Source organism: Panulirus ornatus, chromosome 29, assembly GCF_036320965.1.
Source record: "Panulirus ornatus isolate Po-2019 chromosome 29, ASM3632096v1, whole genome shotgun sequence".
Lineage (NCBI taxonomy): Eukaryota > Metazoa > Arthropoda > Malacostraca > Decapoda > Palinuridae > Panulirus > Panulirus ornatus.
In genome coordinates, this window is record NC_092252.1 from 25645056 (window position 1) to 25672714 (window position 27659).

At 42.7% G+C, this 27659-nt stretch overlaps 1 protein-coding gene across 4 annotated transcripts in view; it reads right to left on the reverse strand.

Annotated features, from left to right (window-relative positions):
* The window catches only part of LOC139758198 (uncharacterized), a 122883-nt gene that overhangs the window by 20934 nt on the left and 74290 nt on the right, over nt 1–27659 (reverse strand). For all 4 annotated transcript variants that reach the window (XR_011714792.1, XR_011714791.1, XM_071679440.1 and 1 more), the window contains exon 2: nt 24769–24833. Coding sequence is in view for 2 of the 4 variants with exons in the window: in XM_071679440.1 (XP_071535541.1) it covers nt 24769–24833 (65 nt within the window). In the remaining 2 variants the exon portion in view is untranslated. The remainder of the gene's footprint in view (nt 1–24768; nt 24834–27659) is intronic.

Genomic DNA, 27659 nt, shown 5'->3' on the forward strand with positions numbered 1-27659 from the left:
CCTGGCACTTCTTCACGCAAGTCTTCTTTCCCAGCTCACTTACTCTCACCACTCTCTTCTCCCCAACATTCCCTCTTCTTCTCTGAAAACCTTTACAAATCTTCACCTTCGTCTCCACAAGATAGTGATCAGACATCCCTCCAGCTGCCCCTCTCAGCACATTAACATCAAAGAGTCTCTTTTACACGCTTATCAATTAACATGTAACCCAATAATGCCATCTGACCATCTCTCCTACTCACATACGTACACTTATTTATATCTTTCTTTTTAAACAAGGTATTCCCCATTACCAGTCCTCTTTCAGCACACAAATCCACAAGCTCTTCACCATTTCCATTTACAACACTTAACACCCCATGTACATCATCTATACCCTCAACTGTCACAGAAAAGAGGTAGTGAAACTTTGCAGAAGATGGAAGCCAGCAAGGCGGTGGGTTTGGATGGTATCGCAGTGAAATTTATTGAAAAGGGGTGACTGTGTTGGTGATTGGTTGGTAAGAATATTCAACATATGTATGGATCATGGTGAAGTGCCATTGTACAAAGGCAAAGGGGATATAGGTGAGTGTTCAAATTACAGAGGTATAAGTTTGTTGAGTATTCCTGGAAAATTATATAGGAGGGTATTGATTCAGAGGGTAAAGGCATGTACAGAGCATCAGATTGGGAAAGAGCAGCGTGGTTTCAGAAGTGGTAGAGGATGTGTGGATCAGGTGTTTACTTTAAATAATGTATGTGAGAAATACTTAGAAAAAGATGGACTTGTATGTAGCATTTATGTATCTGGAGAAGGCATATGATAGTGGTGATAGAGATGCTTTGTGGAGGGTTTCAACAGTATATGGTGTGGGAAGTAAATTGCTAGAAGCAGTGAAAAGTTTTAACCAAGGATGTATGGCATGTGTACGAGTAGGAAGAGAAGAAAGTTCACAGTGAATGTCGGTTTGCGGCAAGGGTGCATAAAGTCTTCAGTTTTAATGTGTTTATGGATGGGATGGTTAGGGAGGTGAATCCAAGTTTTGGAGAGAGGGGCAAGTATGCAGTCTGTTCTGGATGAGAGGGCTTGGGAAATTAATCAGTTCTCGTGCGCTGATGATACAGCAGTGGTGGCTGATTCTGGTGAGAAATTGCAAAGGTTGGTGACTGAGTTTGGTAAAGTGCATGAAAGAAGAAAGTTGAGAGTAAATGTGAATAAGAGCAAGGTCATCAGGTTCATTAGGGTTGGGGGACAAATTAACTGGAAGTTAACTCTGAATGGAGAAAAAAGAAGAGGAAGTGAAGTGTTTTAGAAATGTGGGAGTGGACTTACCAGCGGAAGTGTTTCAGGACAATATGTAGTGTGAGGTGGTCTGATCGAGTGTGTAAAGAAAGGGTAAGTGAGATGTGTGGTAATAGAAAGTGTGGTTCAGAGAACAGAAGAGGGTGTGTTGAAATGGTATGGACACATGGAGAAAATGAGAGAGGAAGATTGACAAAGAGGATATATGTGTCAGAGGTAACAAGGAGAAACGGGAGACCAAATTGAAGGTGGAAGGATGGAGTGAAAAAGATTTTGCGCGATCAGGGCCTGAACATACAGGAGGGTGAAAGGCGTGCAAGGAATAGACTGAATTGGAACGATGTGGTACACCAGGTTTGATGTGCTGTCAATGGATTGAACGAGGGCATGTGAAGCATCTGGGGTAAACCATGGAAAGTTTTGCAGGGCCTGGATGTGGAAAGGGAGATGTGGTTTCAGTGCATTACACATGACAGCTAGAGACTGAGTATGAACAAATGTTGCCTTTCTTGTCTTTTCCTAGTGCTACCTCGCACACGCACGGGGAGAGAGGGTGTTATTTCATGTGTGGCGGGGTGGCAACAGAAATGGATGATGGCAGCAAGTATGAATATGTTCATGTGTATATATGTATATGTCTGTATTTGTATATGTATGTACATGTTGTTTAATTTGTTTATGGATGGGGTTGTTAGGGAGGTGAATGCAAGAGTTTTGGAAAGAGGGGTTGGTATGCAGTCTGTTGTGGATGAGAGAGCTTGAGAAGTGAGTCAGTTGTTGTTCACTGATGATACAGCACTGGTGGCTGATTCATGTGAGAAACTGCAGAAGCTGGTGACTGAGTTTGGTAAAGTGTGTGAAAGAAGAAAGTTAAGAGTAAACGTAAACAAAGCAAGGTTATTAGGTACAGTATGGTTGAGGGTCAAGTCAATTGGGAGGTAAGTTTGAATGGAAAAAAACTGGAGGAAGTAAAGCGTTTTAGATATCTGGGAGTGGATCTGGCAGCGGATGGAACCATGGAAGCGGAAGTGAATCATAGGGTGGGGGAGGGGGCGAAAATTCTGGGAGCCTTGAAGAATGTTTGGAAGTCAAGAACATTATCTCAGAAAGCAAAAATGGGTATGTTTGACGGAATAGTGGTTCCAACAATGTTGCATGGTTGCGAGGCGTGGGATATGGATAGAGTTGTGCAGAGGAGGGTGGATGTGCTGGAAATGAGATGTTTGAGGACAATATGTGGTGTGAGGTGCTTTGATCGAGTAAGTAATGTAAGGGTGAGAGGGATGTGTGGAAATAAAAAGAGTATGGTTGAGAGAGCAGAAGAGGGTGTTTTGAAATGGTTTGGTCACATGGATAGAATGAGTGAGGAAAGATTGACCAAGAGGATATATGTGTCAGGGGTGGAGGGAACGAGGAGAAGTGGGAGACCAAATTGGAGGTGGAAAGATGGAGTGAAAAAGATTTTGTGATCAGAGCCTGAACATGCAAGAGGGTGAAAGGCGTGCAAGGAATAGAGTGAATTTGAACGATGTGGTATACCAGGGTTGACGTGCTGTCAATGGATTGAACCTGGGCATGTGAAGCATATGGGGTAATCCATAGAAAGTTCTGTGGGGCCTGGATGTGGAAAGGGAGCTGTGGTTTCGGTGCATTATTACATGACAGCTAGAGACTGAGTGTGAACGAATGGGGCCTTTGTTGTCTTTTCCTAGCACTACTCCGCACACATGAGGGGGGAGGGGGTTGTTATTCCATGTGTGGCGAGGTGGCAATGGAAATAAATAAAGGCAGACAGTATGAATTATGTACACGTGTATATATGTATATGTTTGTGTGTGTATATATATATGTGCACATTGAGATGTATAGGTATGTATATTTGCATGTGTGGACGTATATGTATATACATGTGTATGTGGGTGGGTTGGGCCCTTTCTTTCGTCTGTTTCCTTGCGCTACCTCGCTAATGCGGGAGACAGCGACAAAGCAAAATAAAAAAAAGATAATAATGTACATGTTCAAATGTATGGGTATGTATATGTGCATGTGAGGGTGTTTATGACTATATATGTGTATGTGGGTGGGTTGGGCCATTCTTTCGTCACCTTCCTTGCTTTATCTCGATAACGTGGGAGACAGCGACTAAGCATAATAAAAAAATATACATACACAATTTTTTTTTTTTTTTTTTTTTTTTTGCTTTGTCGCTGTCCCCCGCGTTTGCGAGGTAGCGCAAGGAAACAGACGAAAGAAATGGCCCAACCCACCCCCATACACATGTATATACATACGTCCACACACACAAATATACATACCTACACAGCTTTCCGTGGTTTACCCCAGACGCTTCACATGCCTTGATTCAATCCACTGACAGCACGTCAACCCCGGTATACCACATCGCTCCAATTCACTCTATTCCTTGCCCTCCTTTCACCCTCCTGCATGTTCAGGCCCCGATCACACAAAATCTTTTTCACTCCATCTTTCCACCTCCAATTTGGTCTCCCTCTTCACCTCGTTCCCTCCACCTCCGACACATATATCCTCTTGGTCAATCTTTCCTCACTCATTCTCTCCATGTGACCAAACCATTTCAAAACACCCTCTTCTGCTCTCTCAACCACGCTCTTTTTATTTCCACACATCTCTCTTACCCTTACGTTACTTACTCGATCAAACCACCTCACACCACACATTGTCCTCAAACATCTCATTTCCAGCACATCCATCCTCCTGCGCACAACTCTATCCATAGCCCACGCCTCGCAACCATACAACATTGTTGGAACCACTATTCCTTCAAACATACCCATTTTTGCTTTCCGAGATAATGTTCTTGATTTCCACACATTCTTCAAGGCTCCCAGAATTATCGCCCCCTCCCCCACCCTATGATCCACTTCCGCTTCCATGGTTCCATCCGCTGCCAGATCCACTCCCAGATATCTAAAACACTTCACTTCCTCCAGTTTTTCTCCATATATATATATTCGGGGAGATATTTCAAACACTCAGATTATGTGAGATAATGTAGTACGTCTCCCGCCACACTATCATTCACTATCATGTTCACCATGAAAGCAGACACCCACCAACTCATCTTCACTACACCCTTGATAAACCTTCATTAACTCCACCCTCGAGAAACGCGTCTTCACTACACCCTCGATACCACACTAACCTTTGACCTGAACCACAAGTGTCAGATCAAATAATCTTTACAAAAATCCTTTAGCCCCAATCGATTTATCCCGTTATATATTTATATATATTATATATATATTATAATTATATATTTAATTTTTTTATATTTTATATATTTTTTTCCTTTTTAAACTTTTTCGCCATTTCCCGCGTTAGCGTGGGGAGGTTAAGAAAAAAAAGGACTGGGCCTTTTTTTGGAAATTCCCCACCTGGCCCCCCCTTGGTTTTCCCTTTTTTGGAAAAATTTTAAAAAAAAAAAAAAAAAAAAAACGGAGGGGAGGGGTTTCCTGCCCCCCCCCCTCCCCTTTTTGTCGCCTTCTACGCAAACAGGGGGGTAGCGGGAAATATTTTTTAATCCCCCTTCCCCCGGGATAAAACACCACATTTTTATTTTTCTATTTTATCTATTTTGCTTTTTCACTGTCTCCCGTTTTTAGTGATTTTAGCGCAAGGAAACAAGGGGGGGGGGGCGGGGGGGGGGGGGGGGGGAATTTCCCCAACCCCCCAAAATACCCCATGTACATTTTTAACGCAAATTTTACATCCCCATACATCTAACGTTTACAAAATATAACCACAAAAGAATATTTCTATATCAATTTTTAAAAAAATTTATAGTGTCTGCCCCTTTTTTCATTCCAATCGGACCCGCCACACATGATAAAAAATCCCTCCTCCGGTGTCCCGGGGGTGCGTAGGAAAAGAAAAAAAGGCCCCTTTTTTTTCACACTCAGTTTTTAAACTGTCATGTATCTGCACTGGGAAAACACATCCCTTACCCCAGCAGGCCCCCCCCGAACTTTCCAAAGGTTTTTTCCCAGACGTTCACTGCCCCGGGGTTTAAACCATGACGGGATGTTGACCTTGGTATACAAAATTGTTCCAAATTTAAATCTATTCCCTTTCACGCCCTTTCCCCCCCTGCATGTTAGGACATAATCACTAGAATAATTTTTTTACCATCTTTTCCCCTCCAAATTTGGTCTCCCCCTTTCCCCCGTCTCCTCGTTCCTCCCCCCCTAAAAATATATCCTTTTTGGGGCAATTTTCCCCAATTTTTTCTTTTCCCTGGGGAAACCAAACCCTTTCAAAACCCCCTTCTGCATCTCTTTCCCCATCTTTTTTATTTCCCCACATCCCCCTTACCCCATTTATTTCTTACTCCCAAACAAAAACCCCACACTACATACTATCCCCAAAAAACTCTTTCCCGCCCCAACCCCCTTCCCCCAACTCTTCTATAGCCCCTGCCCTTGGGAACCATATTCCCTTGTTAGAAAACTATTCCTTCAAAAAATACCCCTTTCTCCTTTCCCAGTAAAGTTTTCAATTCCCCAAAATTTTCAATGCTCCGAACTTTTGCCCCCCTCCCTTTATTATTTGGGTTTACTTAGCTTCCAAAGGTTCCATTTCCCCTTGGGCCCCAAACCCTCCCAATTATCCCAAAAAAACTTCATTCCCCCAGTTTTTTCCATTAAACTTTCCCCCCAATGGAAATTTTCCCTCAACCCTATTGTAAACCCAATAACCCTTTCCCCTAATTTTACTCTACGTAAACTTTTTTTCTTTCACACACTTTCCCCAAAAAAAGTCACCAGGGGTTTTGGCCGTTTTTTCAATGGAAACAGCCCAAAAGTGCTGTTGATCAGCAAACAAAAAAACTGAAATTACTTCCCAGCTCTTCTCCCCAAAAAGACTGCCCTCTTGTAATCTTTCCCCAAAAATTTTTGCCTTCCCCCCCCAAAAAAACCCCCTCCAAAAAAAAATTAAAAAAACATAGGGGGACATGCACACCCCCGTCCCCAACCTACATTTATGAGAACCAATACTTTCCCCTCTTCTACAATTAAAAATGCCTTAAATCCTCAATAAAAATTTTCACTGCTTCTAACATTGCCCCCCACACCATATATTCTTAACCCTTCCCCGAGAAACTCTTTTTTAACCCCTTTTATAGGGCCCTTTCCCGGTCCTTTAAAAACTACATTTAAAAACCATTTTTTTTTTTTTTTTTTTTCTTTGTCGCGTCCCCCCCCATTGCGATTGGTTGGCAAGGGAAAAAACGAAAGGGAAAAAAGGCCCCCCCCCCCATACACAGGTTATACATACGTCCCCAAAACGAAATTACATAAATTTCACAGTTTCCCGGGGTTTCCCCCCGGGCCTTCACATTGGGCCCTTTATTCAAACCCCTGGGAAGGGGACTTAAACCCGGTTTTACCCCATTTGCCCCAATTCACTCTATTCCCTTTCCCCCCTTTCCCCTCCTGCAGGGTTTAGGCCCCGATACACAAAATTTTTTTATCCCTCTTTCCCCCTCCAATTTTGGCTCCCTCTTTCCTCGTTCCCTCCCCCTTTCCCAAAACTTTTTCCTTTGGTTAAACTTTCCTCACTCATTCTTCCATGTGCCCCAAAACCCTTTCAAACACCCCCTTTTTGCTCTCTCAACCGCCCTTTTTTTTCCCCAAAATCTCTTTTACCCTTTGTTACTTCTCGATCAAACCCCCTCACCCACCCCATTGTCCTCAAACCCTCTAAATTTTCCCGCACATCCATCCTTTTTGCGCAAACCCTTTTCCATAAACCCCGCCTCGCAAACCCTACAAAATTGTTTTGGGAAACCCCTTTCCTTCAAACATAACCCCTTTTTTCTTTCGGTTTAAAGTTCTCGATTCCCCACATTCTTCAAGGCTCCCCGAATTTTTCCCCCCCCCCCCTATATCCAATTCGCTTCCTGGTTATCCGGGTGCCCGGTCCACCCCCCTTTAAAACTTCCTTCCTTTCCGTTTTTTCCAAATTTAAACCCCCCCAATGACTTGGCCCCCAAACCCACTGAATAATAACCCTTCCCCTTATTACATTTATCTTAAATTTCTTCTTTCCCCACTTTACCAAAATCAAAACCCCCGCTTTGAGTTTCTAATGAATTTAGCCCCCAGCACTGTTTATCAGTGAAAACAAATGTATTCCCCAAACTTCTCATCCCCAAAAGATTTCAAAACTTGCCCCCCTTTCCAAAAAAAAATCCATTTTCTTTTAATATTTCTCATAATTCTTCAAAAACAAAAAACCCGATCCCCAATCCCCTTTCCCCCTTTTGAAATACATGTTTTTCCCCAAAAAATGTGTTTTAAAGCCTTCACCCCTTTTCAATTTCCCTCCCTTTTAATTTCCCCTGAGTAAAACAAATTATACCCCGGTTTAAATTTTAACCCAAACACCCTTTTTCCCCCTTTTCCCTTTTTAAATGGGACTATTTAAAATTCCACCCAATTTCCCCAGGGACCTCCCTGAGTTTTAATACATTAAAAAAATCTCACCAACCCGTTTAAAAAAAAGGGCACCCCCCCTTTTTAATAAATTCCAGCAGACCCTCCCCAAAACCCCTGCCCTTTTCGGGTTTCATTTTTCCGCAAAGCTTTTTCTACCCCTTTTTTTGTTTTTCCAAAAACATCCCCCCTAACCCTTCTTTTTGTCCCCCCCCCCCCCAACCCACCCCCCCCCCCCCCAAACCCCCCAAAACCCCCCCCCCCCCAAAACCCCATATCTGCCTTAACTTTAAAACAATTCAAAAAACCTTCAAAAAATACTCCATCTCCCACCCAATTCACCCCTACATATTATCCCCCTCCCCCTTTGCCCCCTTCATGAAGTTCCCATTTTTTCCCTTGGGGTTTTGCACTTTTTTTACCCCTTCCAAAGGGATCTTTTTATTCTTCCCCAAATTTTAAAGATAATTTTCTCACCCCAAAATCTCATTTGCCCCCTTTTTCAAACCCCTTGCACCTTTTCCTAACCCCGGGCCCCTTTTTTTTTATACATCTCCACTCCCTTTGGGATTATTTCTCTGCAAAATCGTCATATGTTATCTTTCTTTCAAATTAAAAATTTACTTCTTATCCCCCCACTCATACCCTTTTTAATTGGGGCCCCTCCCATTTTTCTTATGCCCAAGCATCTTTTGTGGAAGGGCCCTCATGGGTTTCCCCAAATTTAAATTTAAATTTCCCCCTCCAATCCCCCTTTCGTTTTTTTGTTTTTCCCTTTTTTTCCCTTCTGTACTTTAGTTTTCCTTTGTACTTCCCCACACCCAAATTTCCTTTTCCCGGGTCATTTTCTCTCACCCCCTCTTCACCCCCCAAAATTCTCTCTTTTCTGAAAACCTCTACAAATCTTCACCTTAGCCTCCACAAGATAATGATCAGACATCCCTCCAGTTGCACCTCTCAGCACATTAACATCCAAAAGTCTCTCTTTCGCACACCTATCAATTAACATGTAATCCAATAACACTCTTTGGCCATCTCTCCTACTTACATACGTACACTTATGTATATCTCTCTTTTTAAACCAGGTATTCCCAATCACCAATCCTTTTTCAGCACATAAATCTACAAGCTCTTCACCATTTCCATTTACAACACTGAACACCCCATGTAAACCAATTATTCCCTCAACTGCCACATTACTCACCTTTGCATTCAAATCACCCAACACTATAACCCAGTCTCGTGCATCTAAACTACTAACACACTCACTCAGCTGCTCCCAAAACGCTTGCCTCTCATGATCTTCCTTCTCATGCCAAGGTGCATATGCACCAATAATTACCCATCACTCTCCATCAACTTACAGTTTTACCCATATCAATCAAGAGTTTACTTTCTTACACTCTATCACATACTCCCACAACTCCTGTTTCAGGAGTAGTGCTATGCCTTCCTTTGCTCTAGTCCTCTCACTAACCCCTGACTTTACTCCCAAGACATTCCCAAACCCCTCTTCCCCTTTATCCTTGAACTTCGTTTCACTCAGAGCCAAAACATCCAGGTTCCTTTCCTCAAACATACTACCTATCTCTCCTTTTTTTCTCATCTTGGTTACATCCACACACATTTAGACACCCCAATCTGAGCCTTTGAGGAGGATGAGCACTCCCCGCGTGACTCTTTCTTCTGTTTCCCCTTTTAGAAAGTTAAAATACAACAAGGGGAGGGTTTCCAGTCACCCGCTCCCATCCCCTTTAGTCACCTTCTACGACACGTAAGGAATGCGTGGGAAGTATTCTTTCTCCCCATCCCCTATTTCCCTTTTGCTTTGTCGCTGTCTCCTACGTTAGCAAGGTAGCGCAAGGAAACAGACGAAAGAATGGCCCAACCCACCCACATACACATGTACATAAATATACATCCACACACGCAAATATACATACCTATAAATCTCAACGTACATATGTATATATATCGACACGCAGGGATTACGTGGGAAGTATTCTTAATCCCCTATCCCAGGGATAATATATATATATATATCCCTGGGGATAGGGGAGAAAGAATACTTCCCACGTATTTCCTGCGTGTCGTAGAAGGCGACTAAAAGGGGAGGGAGCGGGGGGCTGGAAATCCTCCCCTCTCGTTTTTTTTTTAATTTTCCAAAAGAAGGAACAGAGAATTGGGCCAGGTGAGGGTATTCCCTCAAGGCCCAGTCCTCTGTTCTTAACGCTACCTCGCTAATGCGGGAAATGGCGAATAGTTTGAAAGAAAGAAGAAATATATATATATATATATATATATATTATCCCTGGGGATAGGGGAGAAAGAATACTTCCCACGTATTCCCTGCGTGTCGTAGAAGGCGACTAAAAGGGGAGGGAGCGGGTGGCTGGAAATCCTCCCCTCTCGTTTTTTTTTAATTTTCCAAAAGAAGGAACAGAGAAGGGGGCCAGGTGAGGATTTTCCCTCTAAGGCCCAGTCCTCTGTTCTTAATGCTACCTCGCAAATGCGGGAAATGGCGAATCGTATGAAAAAAAAAAAAAAAAAATATATATATATATTTTTTTTTTTTGCGGTCTCCCGCGTTTGCAAGGTAGCGCAAGGAAACAGACGAAAGAAATGGCCCAACCCAACCCCATACACATGTATATACATACGTCCACACACGCAAATATACATACCTACACAGCTTTCCATAGTTTACCCCAGACGCTTCACATGCCCCGATTCAATCCACTGACAGCACGTCAACCCCGGTATACCACATCGATCCAATTCACTCTATTCCTTGCCCTCCTTTCACCCTTCTGCATGTTCAGGCCCCGATCACACAAAATCTTATTCACTCCATCTTTCCACCTCCAATTTGGTCTCCCACTTCTCCTCGTTCCCTCCACCTCCGACACATATATCCTCTTGGTCAATCTTTCCTCACTCATTCTCTCCATGTGCCCAAACCATTTCAAAACACCCTCTTCTGCTCTCTCAACCACGCTCTTTTTATTTCCACACATCTCTCTTACCCTTACGTTACTTACTCGATCAAACCACCTCACAACACACATTGTCCGCAAACATCTCATTTCCAGCACATCCATCCTCCTGCGCACAACTCTATCCATAGCCCACGCCTCGCAACCATATAACATTGTTGGAACCACTATTCCTTCAAACATACCAATTTTTGCTTTCCGAGATAATGTTCTCGACTTCCACACATACTTCAAGGCTCCCAGGATTTTCGCCCCCTCCCCCACCCTATGATCCACTTCCGCTTCCATGGTTCCATCCGCTGCCAGATCCAATCCCAGATATCTAAAACACTTTACTTCCTCCAGTTTTTCTCCATTCAAACTTACCTCCCAATTGACTTGACCCTCAACCCTACTGTACCTAATTACCTTGCTCTTATTCACATTTACTCTTAACTTTCTTCTTTCACACACTTTACCAAACTCAGTCACCAGCTTCTGCAGTTTCTCACATGAATCAGCCGCCAGCGCTGTATCATCAGCGAACAACAACTGACTCACTTCCCAAGCTCTCTCATCCCCAACAGACTTCATACTTGCCCCTCTTTCAAAAACTCTTGCATTCACCTCCCTAACAACCCCATCAATAAACAAATTAAACAACCATGGAGAAATCACACACCCCTGCCGCAAACCTACATTCACTGAGAACCAATCACTTTCCTCTCTTCCTACACGTACATATGCCTTACATCCTCGATAAAAACTTTTCACTGCTTCTAACAACTTGCCTCCCACACCATATATTCTTAATACCTTCCACAGAGCATCTCTATCAACTCTATCATATGCCTTCTCCAGATCTAAATGCTACATACAAATCCATTTGCTCTTCTAAGTATTTCTCACATACATTCTTCAAAGCAAACACCTGATCCACACATCCTCTACCACTTCTGAAACCACACTGCTCTTCCCCAATCTGATGCTCTGTACATGCCTTCACCCTCTCAATCAATACCCTCCCATATAATTTACCAGGAATACTCAACAAACTTATACCTCTGTAATTTGAGCACTCACTCTTATCCCCTTTCCCTTTGTACAATGGCACTATGCACGCATTCCGCCAATCCTCAGGCACCTCGCCATGAGTCATACATACATTAAATAACCTTAACAACCAGTCAACAATACAGTCACCCCCTTTTTTAATAAATTCCACTTCAATACCATCCAAACCTGCTGCCTTGGCGGCTTTCATCTTCCGCAAAGCTTTTACTACCTCTTCTCTGTTTCCCAAATCAATTTCCCTAACCCTCTCACTTTGCACACCACCTTGACCAAAACACCCTATATCCCCCACTCTATCACCAAACACATTCAACAAACCTTCAAAATACTCACTCCATCTCCTTCTCACATCACCACTACTTGTTATCATCTCCCCATTTGCGCCCTTCACTGAAGTTCCCATTTGCTCCCTTGTCTTACGCACTTTATTTACCTCCTTCCAGAACATCTTTTTATTCTCCCTAAAATCTAATGATACTCTCTCACCCCAGCTCTCATTTGCCCTCTTTTTCACCTCTTGCACCTTTCTCTTCACCTCCTGTCTCTTTCTTTTATACATCTCCCACTCAATTGCTTTTTTTCCCTACAAAAATTGTCCAAATGCCTCTCTCTTCTCTTTCACTAATAATCTTACTTCTTCATCCCACCACTCACTACCCTTTCTAATCAACCCACCTCCCACTCTTCTCATGCCACAAGCATCTTTTGCGCAATCCATCACTGATTCCCTAAATACATCCCATTCCTCCCAAACTCCCCTTGCTTCCATTGTTCTCACCTTTTTCCATTCTGTACTCAGTCTCTCCTGGTACTTCCTCACACAAGTCTCCTTCCCAAGCTCACTTACTCTCACCACCCTCTTCACCCCAACATTCACTCTTCTTTTCTGAAAACCCATACAAATCTTCACCTTAGCCTCCACAAGATAATGATCAGACATCCCTCCAGTTGCACCTCTCAGCACATTAACATCCAAAAGTCTCTCTTTCGTGCACCTGTCAATTAACACGTAATCCAATAACGCTCTCTGGCCATCTCTCCTACTTACATACGTATACTTATGTATATCTCACTTTTTAAACCAGGTATTCCTAATCACCAGTCCTTTTTCAGCACATAAATCTACAAGCTCTTCACCATTTCCATTTACAACACTGAACACCCCATGTATACCAATTATTCCCTCAACTCCCACATTACTCACCTTTGCATTCAAATCACCCAACACTATAACCCGGTCTCGTGCATCAAAACCACTAACACACTCATTCAGCTGCTCCCAAAACACTTGCCTCTCATGACCTTTCTTCTCATGCCCAGGTGCATATACCAATAAATACCCATCTCTCTCCATCAACTTTCAGTTTTACCCATATTAATCGAGAATTTACTTTCTTACATTCTATCACATACTCCCACAACTGTTTCAGGAGTACTGCTACTCCTTCCCTTGCTCTTGTCCTCTCACTAACCCCTGACTTTACTCCCAAGACATTCCCAAACCACTCTTCCCCTTTACCCTTGAGCTTCGTTTCACTCAGAGCTAAAACATCCAGGTTCCTTTCCTCAAACATACTACCTATCTCTCCTTTTTTCACATCTTGGTTACATCCACACACATTTAGACACCCCAGTCTGAGCCTTCGAGGAGGATGAGCACTCCCCGCGTGACTCCTTCTTCTGTTTCCCATTTTAGAAAGTTAAAAAATACAAGGAGGGGAAGATTTCTGGGGAGCCCCCCGCTCCCGTCCCCTCTAGTCGCCTTCTACGACACGCGAGGAATGCGTGGGAAGTATTCTTTCACCCCTATCCCCAGGGATATATATATATATATATATATATATATATATATATATATATAGTAAGTGGTGGGATGAAGAAGTAAGATTATTAGTGAAAGAGAAGAGAGAGGCATTTGGACGATTTTTGCTTGGAAAAAATGCAATTGAGTGAGAGATGTATAAAAGAAAGAGACAGGAGGTCAAGAGAAAGGTGCAAGAGGTGAAAAAGAGGGCAAATGAGAGTTGGGGTGAGAGAGTAACATTAAATTTTAGGGAGAATAAAAAGATGTTCTGGAAGGAGGTAAATAAAGTGCATAAGACAAAGGAGCAAATGGGAACTTCAGTGAAGGGCGCAAATGAGGAGGTGATAACAAGTAGTGGTGATGTGAGAAGGAGATGGAGTGAGTATTTTGAAGGTTTGTTGAATGTGGTTGGTGATAGAGTGGCAGATATAGGGTGTTTTGGTCGAGGTGGTGTGCAAGGTGAGAGGGTTAGGGAAAATGATTTGGTAAACAGAGAAGAGGTAGTAAAAGCTTTGCGGAAGATGAAAGCCGCCAAGGCAGCAGGTTTGGATGGTATTGAAGTGGAATTTATTAAAAAAGGGGGTGACTGTATTGTTGACTGGTTGTTAAGGTTATTTAATGTATGTATGACTCATGGCGAGGTGCCTGAGGATTGGCGGAATGCGTGCATAGTGCCATTGTACAAAGGGAAAGGGGATAAGAGTGAGTGCTCAAATTACAGAGGTATAAGTTTGTTGAGTATTCCTGGTAAATTATATGGGAGAGTATTGATTGAGAGGGTGAAGGCATGTACAGAGCATCAGATTGGGGAAGAGCAGTGTGGTTTCAGAAGTGGTAGAGGATGTGTGGATCAGGTGTTTGCTCTGAAGAATGTATGTGAGAAATACTTAGAAGAGCAAATGGATTTGTATGTAGCATTTAGATCTGGAGAAGGCATATGATAGAGTTGATAGAGATGCTCTGTGGAAGGTATTAAGAATATATGGTGTGGGAGGCAAGTTGTTAGAAGCAGTGAAAAGTTTTTATCGAGGATGTAAGGCATGTGTACGTGTAGGAAGAGAGGAAAGTGATTGGTTCTCAGTGAATGTAGGTTTGCGGCAGGGGTGTGTGATGTCTCCATGGTTGTTTAATTTGTTTATGGATGGGGTTGTTGGGGAGGTGAATGCAAGAGTTTTTGAAAGAGGGGCAAGTATGAAGTCTGTTGGGGATGAGAGAGCTTGGGAAGTGAGTCAGTTGTTGTTCGCTGATGATACAGCACTGGTGGCTGATTCATGTGAGAAACTGCAGAAGCTGGTGACTGAGTTTGGTAAAGTGTGTGAAAGAAGAAAGTTAAGAGTAAATGTGAATAAGAGCAAGGTTATTAGGTACAGTAGGGTTGAGGGTCAAGTCAATTGGGAGGTAAGTTTGAATGGAGAAAAACTGGAGGAAGTAAAGTGTTTTAGATATCTGGGAGTGGATTTGGCAGCAGATGGAACCATGGAAGCGGAAGTGGATCATAGGGTGGGGGAGGGGGCGAAAGTTCTGGGAGCCTTGAAGAATGTGTGGAAGTCGAGAACATTATCTCGGAAAGCAAAAATGGGTATGTTTGAAGGAATAGTGGTTCCAACAATGTTGTATGGTTGCGAGGCGTGGGCTATGGATAAAGTTGTGCGCAGGAGGATGGATGTGCTGGAAATGAGATGTTTGAGGACAATGTGTGGTGTGAGGTGGTTTGATCGAGTAAGTAACGTAAGGGTAAGAGAGATGTGTGGAAATAAAAAGAGAGTGGTTGAGAGAGCAGAAAAGGGTGTTTTGAAATGGTTTAGGGCACATGGAGAGAATGAGTGAGGAAAGATTGACCAAGAGGATATATGTGTCAGAGGTGGACAGAATGAGGAGAAGTGGGAAACCAAATTGGATGTGGAAAGATGGAGTGAAAAAGATATTGAGTAATCGGGGCCTGAACAAACAGGAGGGTGAAAGGCGTGTAAGGAAGAAAGTGTATTGGAACCATGTGCTATACCGGGGTTGACAAGCTGTCTATGGATTGAACCAGGGCATGTGAAGCATCTTGGGTAAACCAAGGAAAGTTTTGTGGGGCCTGGGTGTATAAAGGAAGCTGTGGTGTCAGTGCATTATTTCATGACAGCTAGAGACTGAGTGTGAACGAATGTGGCCTTCGTTGTCTTTTCCTAGCACTACCTCACGCACATGCGGGGGGAGGGGTTGTCATTTCATGAGTGGCGGGGTGGCATCGTGAATGAATAAGGGCAGACAGTATGAATTATATACATGTGTATATGTCTGTGTGTATTCCCTGGGGATAGGGGAGAAAGAATACTTCCCACGTATTCCCTACGTGTCGTAAAAGGCGACTAAAAGGGAAGGGAGCGGGGGGGCTGGAAATCCTCCCCTCTCGTGTTTTTTTTTTTTTTTTTTTTTTCCAAAAGAAGGAACAGAGAAGAGGTCCAGGTGAGGATATTCCCTCAAAGGCCCAGTCCTCTGTTCTTAACACTACCTCGCTATCGCGGGAAATAGCGAATAGTATGAAAAAAAAAAAAATTAAAAATGTCTGTGTGTGTATATATATGTATATGTTGAGATGTATAGGTATGTATATGTCCTGTGTGTGGACGTGTATGTATATACATGTGTATGTGGGTGGGTTGGGCCATTCCTTCATCTGTCTCCTTGCGCTACCTCGCTAAGGCGGGAGACAGCGACAAAGTGATGAAAGGGTAAGAGAGATGTGTAGTAATAAAAAGAGTGTGGTTGAGAAAGCAGAAGAGGGTGTATTGAAATGGTTTGGTCACATGGAGAGAATGTGTGAGGAAAGATTGACATAGAGGATATATGTGTCAGAGGTGGAGGGAACGATGAGAAGTGGGAGACCAAATTGGAGGTAGAAGGATGGAGTGAAAAAGATTTTGAGCAATCAGGGCCTAAACATACAGGAGGGTGAATGGCATGCAAAGAATAGAGTGAATTGGAACGATGTGGTATACCGGGGTTGACGTGCTGTCAATGGATCGAACCAGGGCATGTGAAGCATCTACGGTAAACCATGGAAAGTTTTATAAGCCTGGATGTGGAAAGGAAGCTGTGACTTCGGTGCATTACACATGACAGTTTCTAAAGACTGATTGTGAACGAAAGTGGCCTTTGTTATCTTTTCCTAGCGCTACCTCGAACATGCGCGGGGGCTGCCATTTCATGTGTGGCTGGGTTTCGACGGGAGTGGATGAAGGCAGCAAGTATGAATATGTACATGCGTATAAATGTATATGTCTGTGTATGTATATGTACGTATATGTTGAAACGTATAGGTATGTATATGTGAGTGCGTGGGGGTTTATGTATATACATGTGCATGTGGATGGGTTGAAGCATTCTTTCATGTTTCCTTGCACTACCTCGCTAACACAGGAGACAGTGGCTAAGTAAGATGAATTATAACATAACATAAAAAATATATATACAGCAAAACCTCGATTTAACTGACTAATAGGGGTAAGGTGTGTCTGTTAATGCCGAAAGTCCGTTAAATCGAATGTGCCATATTGAAGTTCACAAATTCTTTGAACTCCTCCATCACTGTAGGGTTTAGTGTGTGGTACAGTAGTTGGGTGGTGGGCATGTGGGAATGCTCGCTAGGCAGTTGGAGACAGGAATTAGACTGAGATAAGGTGATGCCACCACTCTCCTGTGAAAGGATACTTCTTTATAATCAATTGAGGACAGACTACCTGCTTTCAATGCACTTCTTCCATGGTGCAGTGAGTAGGATTCAAACCTATGCCAGAAAATCCAAGTTATCACGAGGCTGCTCACTTTCAGATGGGGCGCACCCAAGGAAATTGCCTAGGACGAGGAAACCAATCTAGGCAGCAAAGAGATGGAAGCTTTCACCAAAAAATGGGGAATCATGGCCCAGATCTTCTCAACCCACTTCCCTAAGTCCAATGGATGCGCCAAAGCAGTGGTAAAGGCAGCCAAATGGATGCTGAGGGGCAACACAGGTGTTGAAGGTAGCCTGCACAACAGCAAAGCAACTCAGGCTATCCTCCAATATCTCAAAACCACCCTAAGAGAGGGGGATAAGTCATCCAAACAGCTGGTAGCAGGAAGGCAGCTGTAAGATGGTGTCCCAGCAACATTATCTGATAAACCGGCACTAGAGAACTGCTCTGTGAAACAGGGAGTGGGCCACAGCAGAAAGACAGGCTCGCATGCAGGGCACCCAAGCAAGTGACGTCGTTATGCTGCCCATGGGCCCCCCTGTCTGCGCACAGGACAATGCATCACTTCAAAGGTGTGGGACAGGTCAGGTGAAGTCGTAAAGGTGAAGCCAGTTAAGCAATATTCGGTGAACTGAACGGCAACAGCCGCTTAACTTTGTGAAACCAATGACACCTATGCCCCAGGGTTTCTACAATATTATGACACTCATGGGTCATGGGGAATACCCACCCACCCACCCACCAGCAGGGACTTCGTCCCCAGTTGTGGCGACACCCAGCCTCAGGTAGCAAGCCCTCACCATGTGAGACACCACCCGCTCCACACACTTACAAGATAATGTTTGTGGTGGCTCCTGTGAAGAGTGAACACATTAATCTGTTATGTACGTTATGTTCTGCTCACACATGGTGTATTGTTGCTGAACAACGATTTGTGGGTATATTTCCCTTATGCATACATACATACAATCACATACACTTACATATACATCTCAAATTATACACATAAACATACATACACATACACAGACATATACATATATACACATGTATAAATTCCTACGTGCTTGCCTTCATCCATTCCCGGTGCCACTCCACCCCATAGGAAACATCATTGCCACCCCCTGCATCAGTGAGGTAGCACCAGGAAAACAGACAAAAAGACGACACATTCTTTCACGCTCATTCTCTAGCTGTCATGTGTAATGCACCAAAACCACAGCTCCCAATCCACAGCTAGGCCCCACAGATCTTTCCATGGTTTACCCCAGACATTTCACATGCCCTAGTTCAGTCCATTGATAACACGTCAACCCCAGTATACCACATCGTTCCAATTCACTTTATTCCTTGCATGCCTCTCACCATCCTCTATGTTCAGGCCCCAATCGCTCAAAATCTTTTTCACTCCATCCTTCCACCTATGATTTGGTCTCCTGCTTCGACTTGTGCCCTCAACCTCTGACACATATATCCTCTTGGTCAAAGTTTCCTCACTCATTCTCTCCATATGTCCAAACCATTTCAACACACCCTCTTCTGCTCTCTCAACCACATTCTTTTTATTTCCACATATCTCTCTTACCCTTTCATTACTTACTCGATCAAACCACCTCACACCATATATTGTCCTTAAACATTTAATTTCCAATACCCACCCTCCTCGGTCCAACTCTATAGCCCATGCCTCGCAACCATATAATATTGCTGGAACTACCATTCCTTCAAACATACCCATTTTGCTCCTTGAGATAGCGTTCTCTCCTTCCACACATTCTTCATTGCTCCCAGAACCTTTCCCCCACCCTGTGATTCACTTCTGCTGCAAAGTCCACTCCCAGATATCTATAACACTTCACTTCCAACTTTTCTCCATTCAAACTTACTTCCCAAATGACTTGTCCCCCAACCCTACTGAACCTAATAACCTTGCTCTTATTCACATTTACTCTCAAGTTTCTCCTTTCACACACTTTTCAAAACTCAGTTACCAACTTCTGCAGTTACTCACTCGAATTAGCCACCAGAGTTGTATCACTGGCAAACGACAACTTAATTCCCAGGCCCTCTCAGCCCAACAGACTGCATACTCAATGCTCTCTCTAAAACTCTTGCATTTACCTCCCTAACCACCCCATCCATAAAGATATTAAACAGTCATGTGGACATCACACATACCTGACGCAGACCAACCTTCACTGGGAACCAATCACTCTCCTCTCTTCCTACACATACACATGCCTTACATCCTTGGTAAAACTTTTCACTGCTTCTAGCAGCTTACCTCCCACATCATATGCTCTTAGGACCTTCAACAAAGCATCTCTATCAACACTATCATATGCGTTCTCCAGAAACATAATTGCTACATACAAATCCATCTGTTTTTCTGTTTCTCACACACATCCTTCAAAGCAAACACCTCATCCATACATCCTCTACCGCTTCTGAAACCACACCGCTCTTCCCTAACCTGATGCTCTGTACATGCTTCCACCCACTCAATCAACACCCTCCCATATAATTTCCCAGGAATAATAAACAAACTTATGGCTCTGTACTTTGAACACTCACCTTCATCCCCTTTGCCTTTGTAAAATGGCACTATGCATGCATTCTGCCAATCCTCAGGTACTTCACCATGATCCATATATCTTACCAACCAATCAACAACACAGTCAGCTCCTTTCTTAATAAATTCTACTGCAATACCATCCAAACCTGCCACCTCACTGGATTTCATCTTCCTCAAAGCTTTCACTACCTCTTCTTTCTTAACCAAACCATTCTCCCTGACCATCTCACTTCACACACCACCCCAACCAAAACACCCTACATCTACCACTCTATCATCAATCATATTCAACAAACCTTCAAAATACTCACTCCATCTCTTCACTTCATCACTACCTGTTATAACTTCCCCCCTTGACTCCTTCACTGATGTTCCCATTTGTTCTCTTGTCTTATGCACGTTATTCACCTCCTTCCAAAACACTTTTTTTTTTATTCTCCCTTAAGTTTAATGATACCCTCTCACATCAACTCTCATTTGCCCTCTTTTTCAACCCTTGCACCTTCCTCTCGACCTCCTCCCACTTTCTTTTATACATCTCCCAGCCATTTGCACTCCTTCCTTGTAAGTATCAGCCAAATGCCTCTCTTTTCTCTTTCACTATCAACTTTCCTTCTTCATCCCATCACTTACTACTCTTTCTAATCTGCCCACCTCCCACCTTTCTCATGCCACATGCATCTTTTGCACATGCCAACACTGCTTCCCTAAATACATCCCATTCCTCACCCACTCTCCTCACGTCATTTGCTCTCACCTTTTGCCATTCTTCATTCAATCTCTCCTGGTACTTCCTCACACAAGTCTCCTTTCCAAGCTCACTTACTATCACCACTCTCCTCTCCCCAACATTCTCTCTTCATTTTTGTAACCTCTACAAATCTTCACCTTCGCCTCCACCAGATAGTGATCAGACATTCCTCCAGCTGCCCCTCTCAGCACATTACCATCCAAAAGTCTCTCTTTAACAAGCCTATCCCTGGAGATAGGAGAGAAAGAATATTTCCCATTTATTCCCCATGTGTCGTAGAAGACAACTAAAGGGGGCGGGAGAGGGGGGGCTGGAAACTCTCCCCTCCTTGTATTTCAATTTCTAAAAGGGGAAACAGAAGAGGGAGTCAAGCTGAGAATGCTCATCCTCCTCGAAGGCTCAGAATGGGATGTCAACGTGTGTGGCAGTAACCAAGATGAGAAGAAAGAAGTGATAGGTAGAATGTTTGAGGAAAGAAACCTGGATGTTCTGGCTCTGTGTGAAACGAAACTCAAGGGTAAAGGGGATGGAATGGTTTGGAAAAGTTTTGGGAGTAGAGGCAGGAGTTGGTGAGAGGATGAGAGCTAAGGAAGGAGTAGCACTACTCCTGAAGGAGGAGTTGTGGGAGTGTGTGATAGAGTGTAAGAAAGTAAATTCTAGATTGATGTGGGTAAAACTGGAAGTGAATGGAGAGAGATGGGTGATTATTGGTGCTTATGCACCTGGTCATGAGAAAAATGATCATGAAAGCAGCTAAGTGAGTGTGTTTGCAGCTTTGGTGCACGAGACCAGATGTTAGTGATGGGTGATTTAAATGCAAAGGTGAGTAATGTGGCAGTTGAGGGTAAAACTGGTGCACATGGGGTATTCAGTGTTGTGAATGGAAATGGTGAAGAGTTTGTGGATCTGCGTGCTGAAAAAAGACTGGTGACTGGGAATACCTGGTTTAAAAAGAGAGATGTACAGAAGTATACATATATGAGTAGGAGAGATGGTCAACGGGCATTATTGGATTATCACAAATGTTATATCTTACAGATCCTATATCTACCTATCTGCCTAATGACCCCTATTCCCAACTAGAACTCCCTCAAGAGGATGGTCACAGCAATAGAATTGCCATAACTAGGGAACTGCAGTGCAACTTCTTAGCCTTTATGCTTCATCCTTAACAGGTCACTGGCTGACAGTAGCTGCAATGCAGCTTCTTAGCCTTTATGCTTCATCCTTAACAGGTCACTGGCTGACAGTAACTCTAATGCAGCATTTCCAGAGGCTTGTACCTAATGCTCCAACTGACTACTCCTACCTAATGAACCTGCCTAATGTTTCTACCAACTACTTCTACCAAATGCTCCTGCCTAAATGCTTCTACCTTCTCTCTATTGCTCCTAACTTTTCACCAAATGGCAGGGATAGCACAGGGTGTTCATTGTTGCAGGAAATTCTAGTTATGAAGAATGAGTTGTATGAGTTTTTGTCAAGTGGTAAGTATAACGAAATATTGTATGTGTGTGGACAGAATGCTAGAAGTCCATGTGTGGGTGAGGCAGAAAAAGACAGCCACCTGGGTCAGAGGAGTGAAAACTGACAGCCACTGAAGTGCTGACTCACTATGCAGCCATTACTATCTCTCCTGATACCTAGGTGGGTAGCACTGGTGATACACCTCCTTGGTCATTAGGTGCCTACCAACTACTACCTACAAATATGATTACAATTCATACATAGCTAAAGTAATGCTTGTCTTTAAATTGGTGACCACAATCATAATGATAAGTATTGCCAGTGTAAACCTATATCTGAAATGATTAAAAAGAAAAAATAAATGATTACTATAATTAGGTTTCAAAACCAGAAAATTATCCAAGTAAAATCCTACTCTAGAAAGTACAATAAATAATCACAGAGATAACCTACGCTGTAGTGGTAGAATTACAAACGATACATTTGAGGCAGTTGTTGTTTGCTGATGACAGAGTACTGGTGGCAGATTCAAGTGAGAAACTGCAAAAGTTGGTGACTGAGTTTGGAAGATTGTATGAAAGGAGAAATCGACAGTAAATGTGAATAAAAGCAAAGCTCTTAGGTTTAACAGGGCAGAAGGACAAGTTAGTTGGGGTGTGAGTTTGAATGGAAAAAATTTGGAGAAAATGGTGTGTTTCAGGCACCTTGGAGTGGACATGACAACTAATGGAGCAATGGAAATGAATCATAGGGAGGGTGAGGGGGCAAAGGTTCTGAGAGCATTAGAGAATAAGTGGAAAGAAATGTCACTAAAAGAGGGTGAAAATGGATATGTTTGAAGAGATAGTAGTTTCAACGATATTGTATGAATGTGAGGTGAAACCATATGTGAGGATGTGTGAAGGGGAGTGGATGTGTTGAGAATGAAATGTTTGAGGACAATATGTGATGTGAGGTGGTTTGATCAAGTAAGTAATGGAAGGGTAAGAGAGATGTGTGGTAATAAAAAGAGTGTAGGTGAGAGAGCAAAAGAGGGTGTATTGAAATGGTTTGGTCACATGGAGAGAATGAGTGAGGAAAGGTTGACAAAGGATATGTGTCAAAAGTGGAGGAGACAAGGAGAGATGGCAGACCAAATTGGAGATGGAAGGATAGAGTGAAAAAGATTTTGAGTGATTGCAGCTTGAACATGCAGGAGGGTGAAAGGTGTGCATGGAACAGAGTAAACTGAAACGAAGTAGTATACATGGGACAATGTGCTGCCAACAGATTGAACCAAGGAATGTGAAGTGGCCAGGAGAAACCATGGAAAGGTCTGTGGGGTCTGGTTGTAGATAGAGGCAGTGGTTTTGAAGCATTGCAAATGACGACAACTAATGAGTGAAAGGGGCCTTTGTTTGTTTGTTTCTGGTGCTCCCCCATCGTGAAAAACAGTGAACAAGTGCAAAAAAATCACTAAAGGAATACTGTCTTATAAAGTGGCAACCACCATAATATAATGGTACTGCGAAGCTCCTTATGCCAACCTGTAGTGCTCCACTCTCCCTCAACTATCTTATATTTCTATGCTTTACCAGTAATTTGATAAGCCTTAGATGTATATATTGTCAATGTTCTATCTTTTTTGAATGTCCAAAATTGGAAATAGTTGGCTTGGGGACAGCTTCTGAATGCAAACTCCTTCCTCTTTTTCAAAGAAAACATACCTTCACTTTGAATGATTTTGCTTTAAAGAACCTTTTCAAGAAAAGCATCACCCATTCATATCACTTAGGCCTGTACAGATGCTCCCTGACTTACAATGGTTTGACTTACGATTTTTTTACTTTTCAATGGTGCAATAACGATACGCATTCAGTAGAAACCATACTCCAAGGCTAGCGATATGCGGTACGATACTCTCTTGTGATGCTGTGGCTAAGCTGTGATGTTTGGTAGGTTACATGTACAGTATCAAATGTATTTTCAACTCATGCTATTTTCAACTCATGATAGGTCTACCAGAATGTAATCCCATCATAAGCTGAGGAGCATCTGTACTTTTAAGCCTTTCATTTCCCAAAAGTAATATAAAGATACTTCGTTGAAACATCTTTCTTGCTCTTTTAGAAGTTAGAAGGTTCATATGTCAATAGCCTGAGTAGTACCAGAGAGTTTAAATATTCCTATCCATACTTCCACTAAAATGTGAAGGAAATCATGATGTATTCATAATACAAAGACATGTAGGGTAAACTGGAATAACCTTGGATACTAAATAATCATGAGAGGTGCTGTTTGTTCAGTTGTGTTCTACATCAGTCGCCACCATCTTCCTGGATTATGAAACACCTTCCCTTTTTTTGATCACATGAGTACATCCTTACTTTGTTTTGAATTGACACAAAATGTTTCATAGGTGATTCTATTCACTTACATGTAAGAAATGAGAAAAAATGCACAATTCTGTCTGGCTCTGCTACCTGTACAGCACTACAAATCCTATAAGGGGTTTTAAAAAATAAGCCTGAAAACATCAAGTTACCAGTCCTTTCCAAAAAACAGTACATTACAGATGCAAATTACATATTCCACAGCAAGAAAAAGAATCAGAGAAACATTTTAAATATAACAGATGTATAAAAGAGGGGAAAGAAAATCACCTCAGATCCCAGAGTTCAAGTTCATATTCACCAAAGTCTAGCTTGCCACTTCCTTCCACCACTGTCTGAAAAAAAGTTAATATTAAGATAAAACAGATAATACATAAATGAGCTGCTCCTGTATTTCAAATCAATTGACATCATGTCAGAAGTCTTTTTTCAACAAATGGCATACCAGAGGGATACAGCATAAATATACCACAATTATCAATCTACTAGCTATACTTATGGTAGTAGCAACATATCCCTGGGACAGGAGAGAAAGAATACTTCCCACATATTCCCAAAGTGTCGTGAAAGGCTACTAAAAGGAGTGGAAGTGGGGGACTGGTAACCTTCCCCTTCTTGTATTTTAGTTTCTACAAGCTGTAACAGGAGCCAAGTGGAGAGTGCATTTCCTCCTCAAAGGCTCTGGATGAGGTGATAAGAAGGGAGAGACAGGTAGCTTGTTTCAGGAAAGGAACCTGGATATTCAAGCTCTGGGTGGAACAAAGCTAATGAGTAAGAGTGATGAGTGGTTTGGAAATGTGTAGGGATAAAGTCAAGGGTTATGTTAAGGCAAGGACAACAGAATGGGTAGCACTTCAGCTGAAGGACATGTGGGAATGTGTGAAAGACGTAAGAAAGTTAGCCCCAGACTGATGTGGGTAAAAAAGAATGTAGATCATAAGAAGTGGGTGACTATGCACCCAGACACAGGAAATCTGACGAAGAGAGGTGAGCATTTTGGGAGGAGCTGAGTGAATGTGCTAGCAGTTCTGATACGAGAGATCAAGCATTAGAGGAGGAGGATTTGAATGTGAAAGTGGGTACAACTGGGGATATGGAGTGCTCAGTGATGTGAATGGAAATAGCTTGTGCAGCTGTGTTGAAAAAATGGCTGGTGACTGGGAATACCTATTCAAAGAGAGGGACACAATAATGTATAAGTGTCTCTACTTTGCTAAAAGTAACTATGATGAGATTTTTGCCATGGTGGCGGGGCTAGCATTTTGTGCCCACCACTTGACTTGCAGGTTGATGAACAATGTTTCTCTTGACCTCTACAAATGACCAGTAGTCATTTGTAGTAGTCAAGTAAGAAAGATGGTAAATGAGCATAATTGGATTTTGTATTGAATGACAGGCATGTAAGCGAGACTCCTGATGTAAATGTTCTTAGAGAGGCAGATGGTGGGATATGTGATACTTTACTGGTGAAGATGAGGGTGTAGATTTGTGAAGAATTTCATAAAATAGGAAATAAGGGTTAGAACAGGGCGGTGAAAGTAAGTGAGCTTAGGAAAGAAGTTTGTGTGAAGATATATCAGGAGGGAGTGAGTGGAACATGACAAAAGTGAGAGTAAATGAAGCTTAGAGACTGGCTAAGGAATGGGAAGTGTTTAGGGAAGCAGTTCTGGCATATACAAGAGAACTGTGCCATATGCAGAAAGTGGGAGGTAGGCAGGTGGAAGAGAGTAGCGAGTAGTGGGATGATGAAGATAAGTTGCTAGTGAAAGAGATAAGAGAGGTATATAGGTATTACTTACAGAGAAGGAGTGCAAGGGAGTAGGAGATGTTCAAGAGGAAGTGGAAGGAAAAAGGGTAAATACAATTTGAGGTGAGTATTACAAAACTTAAGGGAGAATAAAATTATTTGGAAGAAGGTTAATAGTGTAAGAAAAACAAGTAATGAGAACTTAAGGTGAAGTAGGCAAAAGAGGAAATGTTATCAGGTACAGGTGAGATGAAGAGGAGATGCAGTGAGTTCCTTGTAGGACTGTCGAACATATTTGATAATAGGGTGGCAGATGTAGGGTGCTTGGGTCTGAGAGTTATGCAAAGTGAGAGCCATAGCAAGCACTTTGATGAAAAGAAGTAGTGAAAACCTAACCCAAGATGAAATGTGGCAATGCAACCGGAGTGGATGGTATTGCTATTAAACTTCTTAAGAAAGAGTGACTACTTGATTGGTCAGTTAAGATTTTCAAATGTGTACATATCATGGTAAGGTGACTGAGGAGTGCTTGAACGCCTGTATTGAGAGGGTGGTTGCATGCAGAGAATTAGGCTGGGGATGAATAATGCGATTTCAGGACTGGAAGAGGATGTGTGGGTCAGGTGCTTGCTTTGAAGAATGTAAGTGAGGGATACTTAGTGTCAGTTACATATCTGCAGAAACCATATGATGGACTTGATAGAAATACTCTGTAGAAGGTGCTCTGAATATATGGGGAGGAAAGTAATGAAGCAGTGAATCGTTTTTATCAAGAGAGTAAGGGGCGTGTGTGAGCATGGAGAGGAAAAGATGAGTGGTCCCAAATGAAGGTGAATCTGTAGCAGGGGTGTGAATTTTCACCATGGCTGTTTAATGATTATGGATGGAGTGGTGAAGAAAGGGAATGCATGGCTCCTCAAGATAGGAATAGGCATGCAGTTGATGGGGTGTGGGGAACGAGGAGGATGAGACTTCTACGATATGCGAGGAATCCATGGGAAGTATTCTTTCTCCCCTATCCCCAGGGATATATATATATATTTCTTTCGTCTGTTTCCTTGCAAGAGTTTTGGAAAGAGGGGCAAGTATGAAGTCTGTTGGGGATGAGAGAGCTTGGGAAGTGAGTCAGTTGTTGTTCGCTGATGATACAGCGCTGGTGGCTGATTCATGTGAGAAACTGCAGAAGCTGGTGACTGAGTTTGGTAAAGTGTGTGGAAGAAGAAAGTTAAGAGTAAATGTGAATAAGAGCAAGGTTATTAGGTACAGTAGGGTTGAGGGTCAAGTCAATTGGGAGGTGAGTTTGAATGGAGAAAATCTGGAGGAAGTGAAGTGTTTTAGATATCTGGGAGTGGATCTGGCAGCGGATGGAACCATGGAAGCGGATGTGGATCATAGGGTGGGGGAGGGGGCGAAA